This window comes from Dasypus novemcinctus, chromosome 7 (assembly GCF_030445035.2).
Source record: "Dasypus novemcinctus isolate mDasNov1 chromosome 7, mDasNov1.1.hap2, whole genome shotgun sequence".
Lineage (NCBI taxonomy): Eukaryota > Metazoa > Chordata > Mammalia > Cingulata > Dasypodidae > Dasypus > Dasypus novemcinctus.
Genome location: NC_080679.1, coordinates 124107580 through 124118968, shown reverse-complemented (window position 1 = coordinate 124118968; position 11389 = coordinate 124107580). Strand labels below are relative to the sequence as shown.

Sequence of the window (11389 nt, the reverse complement as noted above, 5' to 3'; positions counted from 1 at the left end):
CTATTTTATTTATCTCCACTCTAACCTTTGTTCTGGTTACTTTGGGTATACTTTGCTCTTTCTTTTCTAGTTCATCCTGTTTTGAGGTTAAGTCTCTGATTTGAAATCCTTTTTAAAAATATATTTTTATTACAGAAGTTGTGAGCTTACAAAACACTCCTGTGTATGTGAAATTCCCATACAATAATCCTTCACCATCACATCACACAATTGTGGTTAGATTATGAGATAATTTCATCAGATTACTACCACTAACTATGGTCCATAGCATAATTTTGGCATACTTTTTCCATGCCTCACATATTATTAATACAGTACAGCTTTGGCTTTGATACAAGAATATTGCAGTATTGCTCATAACTATAGTTCATAGGTTACATTAGTTGTATTTTTCCCATGCTTCACCACATCCCCCCACCCTGCAATAATGAAATAGAGCTGGTCTAATTCACAGAAGGACATTCTTGCATTTGTACTATTAACCAGAATTCTCATCTATCTCTGAGTTCACTGTATTCTTCAGGTCCTAGATTATTCTCTAGTTTCCTTTCAGTTGACATTTCCATCCCTAGACTACCCTTTTCAGCCACAATCCCATGTATAAACCAGCTGCTACTCACTATAATGTGTTGCCATAAGCTCTATACATTTCCACACATTTACTGTCAAATTAATTAAAACTTCTATATATATTAATCATCAGTACCCAGCACAACCCTCCTCTTATCTCTTAATAAACTATACTCTAGGTTTTAAGTCCATGTGTTTATTCTTCATATTTAGTTCAAATCAGTGAGACCATGCAATATTTGACCTTTTGTATCTGGTCTGGTTTTAATTCACTTAGCATAATGTCTTCAAGATTCCTCCATGTTATCAATATGGGTCCCAAATTTATTTTTCCTGATTGCAGCACAATATTCCATGGTATGTATATACCACACTTTGTTTATCTATCTATTGGTCGATGGATAGGTCTGTTGATTCAACTTTTAGAAATTATGAATATTGCTGCTATGAACATCGGTGTGCAGATGCCTGTTGGTATCACATATGTCCAGTTCTTCTGGACATATTCCTAGTAAAGGAATTGCTGGATCATATGGTAGTTCCTTTATTTTTTTTTATACGTAAGCCTTTAGAGTTGTAAATTTCCCTCTCTCAGCACTGCCTTCATTATCATTGCATCCCTTAAGTTTTGGTATGTTTTCTTTTCATTTTAATTTGTTCCCAAGAGATTCCCTAATTTCTCTTATGATTTCCACTTTAACCCACTGGGTGTTTATGAGTATGTTGTTTAGTTGCCACATATTTCCCATTTCTTCCTCTGTTATTGAGTTCTAGCTTCATTCCGTTGTGGTTGGAGAATATATATGACATGATTTCAGTGGGTTTGAATTTATTGAAGCGGCAGACTTGGCCCAGTGGTTAGGGCATCCATCTACCACATGGGAGGTCCACGGTTCAAAGCCCAGGCCTCCTTGACCCGTGTGCAGCTGGCCCATGCACAGTGCTTATGCACGCAAGGAGTGCCGTGTCATGGAGGGGTGTCTCCGTGCTGGGGAGCCCCACAAGCAAGGAGTGTGCCCCCTAAGGAGAGCTGCCCAGTGCAAAAGAAAGTGCAGCCTGCCCAGGCATTGCGGTCACCCCTCGGGCTGAAGTGTGGTTTGCTGGCCTGGCGGGGGAGCAGCCGCAGTAGGCCTAATTCCGCTGCCCCCATAATAGGGTGGTTGGTCGGGCCCACCGCCACCCTTGAAGGAAGCTCGGCATGGGCGCAGAGTGCCCTCGGGTCTCCCCTTCTCGGCAGCCATGCTTCCACGGCCGCCCCTCCTCCCAGATGGTGCCACCCGATGCCTTGTGGGGCGGCACCCTTCTTCTTCCTTCTCCCTGCGCAGGCGCAGGGCAGAAAATTCCAGTCTGCCCTTTTCCCCTCCCCTGACAGCAGCAACAGCCAGGTGTGGGTGGAAAAATCCAGCCCGCCCTTTTCCCCTCCCCCGACAGCAGCAACAGCCAGGTGTGGGCGGAAAAATCCAGCCCGCCCTTTTCCCTTCCCCCGACAGCAGCAACAGCCAGGCGTGGGTGGGAAACTCAAGTCTGCCCTCCACCCCAGCAACAGCAGCCACCAATCACTAAACCCTGCCCCTTCCCCCAGCAACAGCGACAGCCAATCCCTAACCACCACCCCTCCCCCGTCCAGTACCGCCCACTGACCTTTCGCTGGCAACCAATCAGAACAGGGCATGGCTTCGACCAATCAGCCTTCCCCAGCCCCTATAAAACTGTTGCCTCTCCCTCAGTAAAGTGGACTTGCGTGTTTACCTTGTCTCCGCGGTAGTTCTTCTGCCGTGCGCCCTCCAGTCCTGAGAGCCCCTGACAAGGGCCTGGCCTCCCTTGTCCCCAGTTCGTCGCCTGCTTCTCCGGGCGACCCCTTCGTCGCCGGCTTCTCCGGGCGACCCCTTCGTCGCCGGCTTCGCCAGGCGACCCCGTCAGCCGAACCGCGCAACCCCTTGTGAGACCGATCCCTCATCTGCTGCCAGACCGACCCCTCGTCCCAAGTGGGACCGACCCTTCGTCCCAAGCGGGACCGACCCCTCGTCCAGAGCTGGACCGACCCCTCATCCGCAGCCAGACCCCACCTCTACCGACCGAGCAAGCCGCCGCAAGGCATGGCACTGCACACATGAAGAGCTGACACAAGATGACACAACCAAAAGAAAAACAGATTCCCAAGCCGCTGACAACAACAGAAGCTGACAAAAGAAGACGAAACAAATAGACACAGAGAGCAGACAACCAGGATGGGGGGGAAGGGGAGAGAAATACATAAATAAATAAATAAATCTTTTCAAAAAATTATTGAGACTTGTTTGGTGACTCAATAAATGGTCTAATCTGGAGAATAATCCATGTGCACTTGAGAAAAATGTGTATGCTGTTTTTGTTGACTGCAGTGATCTATATATGTCTGTTACGACCATTTGGTTTAGCGTGCCACTCAATTCCTATACTTCCTTAGTGACTTTCTGACTAGTTGTCCTATCCACTATTAAGAGTGGTGTTTTAAATTCTCCTATTATTGATGCAAAACTGTCCCTTTCTCCCTTCAAACCTGTCAATATTTCCTTCATGTATTTTGGGGCTCTGCTGTAAGTTTCATATATACATATAATTGTTCCATCGTCCTGTTGAATTATCTCCCTTATCAGTATATGATGACCATCTTTGGCCCTTGTTATTAGTCAGACAAATGGGTGCTGATGCAAAACACCAGAAATTGGTTGGTTTTTATAAAGGGTATTAATTTGGGGTAGGAGCTTACAGATACCAGGCCATGAAGCTTAAGTTACTTCCCTCACCAAAGTCTATTTCCACATGTTGGAGCAAGATGGCTGCCGACATCTGTGAAGGATCAGGCTTCCTGGGTGTCTCCCTTCCTCAGTCTTCTTTTTCCTGACCTCAGGGTTTCTCTCTTCCTGGGGCTTGCTTCTGCTTCCTCTGTGAGCTTACTTTCCAAGGCTCCAGCTTTAGGCTTCAGCATCAAACTCCAACATCAAAATGCCAACATAAAAAAACACCCAACTCTGTTCTTTTCCATGCCTTTTATCTGTCAGTCCCTACCCACCAAGGGGTGGGGATTCAACACCTTAATCATAACTCAATCTTACCCAGGTACAGATCAGATTACAAGCATAATCCAATATTTCTTTTTGGAATTCATCAAATATATTAAACTGCTACACTCCACCCTCTGAATTCCAAAAAGATATTACAATATTCAAAAGGAAACTTAAACTTACTGTTTCCACTATACAAATGGACAGGCATAGGGTAAACATTTTCATTACAATAAGGAAAAATTGGGAGGGAAACATGAGCCACAGGTCATCTACACTTCAGTAAACCTGCTCGGCATCCTCTGATTTCAAAGACTGAGTCATTCTTAAGAAGATGGTTTCTTCTCCTTGAGTCCATATGCAGAGGGACCTACCCATTCCACTGGCTTGTCCTATAGCCATTTTCGTGGTTCCACCTTCATCAAGCATCTAGGTGTTGACCAAGCTCCAGAACTCTCCTTCCAAGAATGTTGGCTGATTGCCACATCTTATCCAATATCTGGGTTAATCTTTTTTTTATTTATTTATTTTTTTTTTACTTATTTCTATCCTCTTCCCCGTGCCCCCCACCCAGTTGTCTATTCTCTGTGTCCATTCGCTGTGTGTTCTTCTCTGTCCATTTATATTCTTGTCAGCGGCACCTGGAATCTGTGTCTCATTTTGTTGCGTCGTCTTGTTGCATCAGCTCTCTGTGTGTGCAGCGCCATTCCTGGACAAGATGCACTTTTTTGTGTGCTGGGCGGCTCTCCTTACGGGGTGCACTCCTTGCACGTGGGGCTCCCCTACATGGGAGACACCCCTGCATGGCATGGCACTCCTTGCATGAGTCAGCACTGTGCATGGGCCAGCTCACCACACGTGTCAGGAGGCCAGAGTTTGAACCGTGAACCTCCCATGTGGTCCACATGGAGAGAGTTGTGCCTGTATGCCAAAGGATAGGGGGAATGTTGTCTTCACATCACTGTACTAGGGGGGTTAAGACTAACCCAGAGAAGCAGATTTGGCCCAACGGATAAGGCCAAAACGCATACATTTCTTCCCTCACCAAATTCTATTTCCACAAGTTGGAGCAAGATGGCTGCTGACATCTGTGAGGGTTCACCTTCCTGGGCTCCTCCCTTCCTCAGGCTTCTTTTTCCTGGGCTCAGGGTTTCTCTCTTCCTGGAGCTTGCTTCTGCTTCCTCTGTGAGCACCCTGCCTTTAATTCCCTTCATCTTTTCTGCTTCCATCCTTGAAACTACCGCTGTCCTGGATTTATCTGGGGCTGGCTTGAAACAGTGGCTACCCCACCTTTGTCCAGGGCAGGTTAAAACAATAGCTGCCTTCAGAGCTGGGCCCCCAGCAATCCAATTCACTCATCAAAAGCCATGAACAGTGATTAGCCTTGCCTGCCCCTGTTCTTGGAGAAGAGGATTTTTATGTCTCTTTATGAAACTAGGGAGCTAGCCAGGGACAGGACCCCAAAGTCACATGTTGTGAGAGTACAAGATGGGTGCTGGTAGCTGTTCAGAGAGAACAATTTACTGTTCTTTGCTGTAGTGTATCAGCCTCTTCCTCCTACCCTTCCTTGCATGCTGAATTGTGTTCTTCTGATGACCTCTTGAGTTTCAAAATACTTGTGGTAAGTTTCTGCCTGTTTAATAGTTGTCTTGCTGGAAGGACTCTGCCATCTTCCTTGGAAGGCCACACATGACTTCTTGGCCCCTTCTCTCCCTGTTCTTCCTGAGAGCTAAAGGCCTGAGAACATGATATGGTAGGGACCAGCATGGAGGAGAGCATTGGGCTGATGTAGTTCATAGGCTGCATGGGTCTGGTTTCCCTCAACAAATGCATTCCTGGTCAGAAAGCCATTGTTCACTACTTTATTCATGGATTTCTTCAGATTTGGGAACTTGACAAACATAGTACTACTTCATTGACAGGCATTTTCCAATGTCCTGTATCCTGCCTGATGGGCCAGCATAGTGTGAAGCAAGCCACTTACATATCCTGGACCTGGGCCTTGTTGGAAGCTGCTGTATTATCCTGTCCATGACATTTGCAGCCTGTCTACGATAATATAATTAACAAGGTTCATGGGACACACTTAGCTTGTGTGGTGGCTTAGAATGATGTAGCCCAGGAAAACGGAGTCTTATGCTTAATCCATTCTGGTGAGAGTGAATCTATTGCAAGTAGGATCTTTTGATGAAGTTGTTTCAGATAGGGTGTGGGCCAATTCAGTCAGGATGGCTCTAAAACTGGAGTCCCTTATAATCAGTCTGAAATTCAGACAGATTGAGAGAAAGCCAAAGAAAGCAAGAAAGTGAAACCAATAGAACCCCAAAGTGAATGGATAGGTTGACATGGACATTGACATGTGACAGAGCAGCCTAGGATGAAGGGTCACTGGCAGCCAAGCCAAGAATGCCAGGCCTTGGAAAGAGAACATCACCTTGATGACAGCTTCATTTGGAATTTTTCTAGCCTTAAGAACACAAGCTAATAAATTCCCATTTTCAAAGCCTACCTACCTGTTGCATTGGATTTGCTTGAGCAGCCATTGAGTTATGAATGATATCAGATTGCCACATCACATGAAAATATGAAAGAGAATAGGAAAATAAGAAAAGTAGAACTGAATAATAGTAAAGGATTAATTCAAGATCCTGTAATTAGGAGATCCATCAATGTGGAATGGAAAATGGTGGAAGTTCACTTTTCCTTCATCTACTACATCACAGGTTGGTGGCATTGGGCAGCCAATTTGTCTCTAAACATGGTATCATCCTGTGAAGTCCTTTTTACTCCCTTGGACCGCTGTTGTTTCTCTGGGAGCTGTCTCCTGGCCTGAGTGATATCTCACTTTCAGGGTGAGTTTACACTCACTCTATCTAGAATATTTGGATTCTGGAGAATATAGGTGGGTTTCTGGAGAAGCGGAAAGACCTGCCTGGCAGTTACCACAGTAAGAAATAGACACAATTTTCTTTGACTGTGCTGATTCTTGCTACAAGTCTACAAATTGAAACTCCCTTCATAGGGAAGGGAAGCAATTACTGTCAGTCAAACAGTGGCTGGGCCAGCCTGAGGCAGGGACAAGACACTAAACTCGTAAAGCCAAAGTTTGTCTGGCTTCTTCCTAGGTTTCTGACGTGGTATTGTGTCTTGTGGGTAATCCACCTGACCTTAGAAACACCTGTTTCCTGAGCTACACCAGCAAGGATAACAACCAAAATGCCAGTGATTTTCCATGAAGCTTGTCCAGGATTGCTTAGTGTGCCTAGACAAAACACCCCTGCTTCCCTCACTCTTTCTTTTCAAGTTTGATACCCAGTGCCCAGTCTCTTACCTATCCCACCTAAGGCCAGGGATTACTCTCCAGACCCACCCACTGCCACACCCAGTGGTTGTGACCTAATGCATTCAGGTTACCAGGTGACCTGCTCAGGGATAGGATGCCCAGAGCCCTGAAGCAGTTTTTTTGTGACTGGTCAGGGTCTCTGGAGGTGGCATGCCTCCTCGGCAGATGGCTCAGTCCTGGATTCAATGAGTATATTCTCTTTATAGATTTTCTTTGGACAGGTATCACTGAGCTGGGGCATGAAGCTGGTGGAGGACCAGGACACCCTCAAGGTAGCCATCTTCCTGCTTGAGCTCTGGGCACACCTGGGTTCTGCCCAGTGTTCTCAAGACCATCCCTCATGGCGCTACATCTCCTCCGAGGTGGTGATTCCCAGGAAGCAGATGTACCATGGCAAAAGTTTTCAGGTACCAGGCTGGGTCTCCTACAGCCTAAAATTTGGTGGCCAGAGACATGTCATCCACATGCAGCTCAAGAAACTGCTCAGGCCCAGATATCTACCAGTGATATCCCAGGACGACCAAAGTGCCCTACAGACTGATCATCCCTATGTTCCTCGAGATTGTTACTACATCGGCTACCTGGAGGAGATTCCTTATTCCCTGGTCACTGTGGACACTTGCTATGGAGGTATCGAAGGTATTATGAAGTTGGATGACCTTACCTATGAAATCAAACCCCTCAAGGATTCGCACAGGTTTGAACACATCATTTCTCAAATAGTGACAGATGAAAATGCAAGGGAGCCTGCATATAAACCAGGAACCCAAGAGGAAATAGATTCCTTGTTCTCTGCAGAAAACATCAGTATAGCCCCAAGGCTGTCTAGTACACGATTTGCATCCCATGAACTCAGTATTGAAGGACTTCCTCAATGTTCTCATACAATGTATAGAACAATAAACAACTTTACAGAATGTGTCAAATATATGGTAAGTTATACTAGTGTAGTTGGCTCATTTTTGTGGGCTTTACATTTCCGTTATTATATTACTGCTTTGATCATATATAATGAAAGGGATCCAGCCTCTCTGACTCCTTATGCACTGCCAGGAAGTCCATTTTATACATATTATCAACAGACCATCTATGAAAATATTCAACACATGTCATCTTTCGTGGTGGATAGAGATGGACCAGAGGACTATGCTTATAATACGAGATTTCAACGTGTGTGCAATGCTGACAGTCTGGTAATGGTTGGCCAGCTAGGGAGACCGTATATACTGCTTTCTACGATTACAGCACAAAATATTGGGCTAACATTGGGGTTGCCTTTAGATGGGGAATTTTGTGTTTGCCAGAGGAGGGCCACCTGCATTATGCAAGTATACCCGGGGATAACAGATGCATTTAGCAACTGTTCCTTTAACCATGCAGGAACTGTATATATAACGGGACATTATTGCCTTGCTGAAGATCGTTACCCCCTTTTAAATGAAACGCTAACAGAATTTCGTTGTGGAAATGAAATAGTGGAGGAGGCAGAGCAATGTGACTGTGGCTCCTTTAAGAAGTGTTATAGTAACCCCTGTTGTAACATTAACTGTGAACTGACGCCTGGGAGTCATTGTGACATCGGACTGTGCTGTGCAAACTGTACTTATGCTCTAACTGGGATGCTCTGCAGACCTATAAAAAATATATGTGATCTTCCTGAGTACTGCAATGGGAACACCCATACATGTCCTGTAGACTTTTATATGCAAGATGGAACACCCTGTAGTGAAAAGAGCTACTGCTATGAAGGCAACTGCACAGATCGTGACTTGCAATGCAAAGCCATCTTTGGTAACGTTGCTATGGATGCTCCAGAAGCTTGCTATACATTAAATACTAAAGGAGACCGATTTGGAAAATGTACAAGACGTACAGATTCTAGATATCATACTCCATGTCGACCACCAGACAAGTTTTGTGGAAGGTTGCAGTGCATTAATGTCACTCATCTTCCACAGTTGCAGGAACATGTTGCCTTCCATCAGTCTCTCATAGAAAATAACATTTGTTTTGGGTTGGATGAACACCGTCGAACAGGATCTATTGATGTTGGAAGACCGATAGATGGTTCCATCTGTGCCCCTGAAACGTACTGCAATTTTGTCTTTTGCAATGGATCTGTGGCAAATATCAGCTATGACTGTTTCCCTGAGAAGTGCAATTATAGAGGAATTTGCAATAATCTAAAGAACTGTCACTGCCATGTAGGCTGGGACCCACCACTATGTCTAAAACGTGGTGCTGGTGGAAGTATAAACAGTGGACCCCCTCCAAGGAAAATGCGGTCCGTGAAACAAAAAACAGACGTAGTGATATATTTGAGACTGGTCTATGGTCGCATTTATGCCTTCCTATTTGCATTACTCTTTGGGTTGGCCACAAATGTACGAAATATCAAAACTACCACAATCATAGAAGAGGGAACAGAGTCTTAGGATGAAGAGAAAATGAAAGAGACAACAAAAAGTGGTAAGCCTTAAGGAGGGAAGAAATAGAACAAAAATTCAGTCCACTCAAAATGACTGTAAAAATGTAGGGCATACCCAAAAGAACATTTGCGAAGAAAAACAGAGCAACTGTAACAAGACTGAAAAACTTAAGTAAAAAACTATAGACAGCAAGAAATAAAGGACTCCTACCACCAGTTATGGTCAGCACTGATGATAAGAAATCAGTTCTCTTCAAGAGATCCATGGCATTTGCTTGCAATAAATTTCAAATCACATGAAGGTTGGTGTACATGTTTTATAAGGTGGTGATAGCCCATACTGAACCTGAGCTTCTGAAAGCTAGAGAATACTTGAGTTAGCACCTGCCATAATCTCAGATTTCTGGGTCCAGAATTAATGGAAATTGGCCAGAGAATCCTTTGGGGAAACATTCAGGACATTTCTCCAAAACCACCCTCTTGAGTGCAGAGGTTTTCCTTATTCCATAGGCAATCTGTGCTTCTCTAAACCCAAGGTGAGTTTAGGGCAATTGGAGGATACCCTTAATGCACACTGCCTGCTACTCCCTGCTGTGGAAGGGATGGGGGGTCCAAATCTCCACCCAGCACCTGTTGTGCTGCCTTGGGGTACACATTACCCATGGGGGACCCGAGGGTCAGAAGAGGAATGTGGGCCCAGTCACGTCCTGTGAGAAAATTAGGTACATGTGACTCATAATGCCTCTGGCATCAGTGGTTGCTGATTAAATGTTACTTCCTGCCTTCTTTTAGCCTCTATTGTCAGTGAGCTGAGGTGTGCTTTTAAGCCCAGGATAAGTCAGGATAAACAATGTCAAAGTCAAAAGACTTTGGATATCCATTGAAGACAGGTGTTCTTAACAAGGGGTTGGAGAGCTTGAATTGAAATTAAAAAAAAAAATTCTTGTGTGGACATGTTGGTGTGGGTGTGCTATATTTAATAAGTCACACACAGTCTTGTGTGGACACAGTTAGGAGTCCATGGTTTTCATCTGACTGGCAAAGGGTTCTGTGGAACAAAAATGTTTAAGAACCCCTGAATTATGAATGAAATTTGCTGATGTTTTTCAATGCCATAAAGGAACAGCTCAGAGGATTTAAATGATAAAAACTCCCTAGCATAACCTAAGAAATTTCACTCATGATATCGTTCTCAGTAAACAACTTTTAGCCTGTAGTAATATTTTCGTTCTTTTCTAAATGCATGTATACTTAAACATTACTTCCCTCTGTCTGCATTGCTCTGAAAATCCTTCCTCTGCAAGTGCACCTTGATACCATATCTTGAATATTCTTCCAAATTTACAAATTGGGGAGAAAATGTTTAAAAAAAAGAAATACAAAGAAATTTTCAAAAGAAGTTGTTTCATTTGCTATAGAGTGCTGGGAGAAATAGGTACCAGAAATGGGATGGTCTTATATGGGAATTAAGTTATAAGTTTACAATTCTGAGACTCAAAATGTCCAAATCGAATCATCAGAAATGCTGACTCACCAAGGTTTGGCTGCTGTTGACCCTGGACTCTGGCCATGTGGCCAGACACCATGGTGGCTCTCCAGCTTACATCTCTGTCTTCTCCTCCAGGCTCACTTTTTCCCTGAGCTCAGCTTTAGGTGATCAGGCATATGACTCTTCTCTCCCATCTCCTCTGGGCTATGTTTCTTTCTGCTTCTCAGAGTTCACTTTCCATGCCTCTGTGCTCTACTTATCTGTCCTTTGGCCTCTGGCTCCCCTCCCTCAGCCTTTGAGTTTCTCTGTCTCTGACACATTTTATCAGTATGCTTCTGCTTTAGGTCCTCTGTTTATGAAGAACTCCAGCAAGAGGACTAAGACCCCTCCTGGGTCATGTCTCACTGAAGTAATCCAATCAAAGCCTCCCCAACTAAATCCACTCCAATCAAAGGGTTCCACATCCATGTCCATAGGACATGAGCAATGTCCTAAGGTCATGATTTTCTGGGATC

At 44.5% G+C, this 11389-nt stretch overlaps 1 protein-coding gene across 1 annotated transcript; it reads left to right on the top strand.

Annotated features, from left to right (window-relative positions):
• Positions 1–7097: 7097 nt before the first annotated feature.
• On the top strand, positions 7098–9686 carry LOC101435252 (disintegrin and metalloproteinase domain-containing protein 21-like). The gene has a single exon (XM_004484397.3). It carries the CDS (start codon positions 7197–7199, stop codon positions 9390–9392), a length of 2196 nt encoding a protein of 731 aa, XP_004484454.2. The 5' UTR covers positions 7098–7196; the 3' UTR covers positions 9393–9686.
• The last annotated feature ends 1703 nt before the right edge of the window (positions 9687–11389 follow it).

What these genes read in the sequence shown, in the direction of transcription:
- LOC101435252 (XM_004484397.3), top strand. Translation starts at nt 7,197, where the DNA reads ATGAAGCTGGTGGAGGACCAGGACACCCTCAAGGTAGCCATCTTCCTG.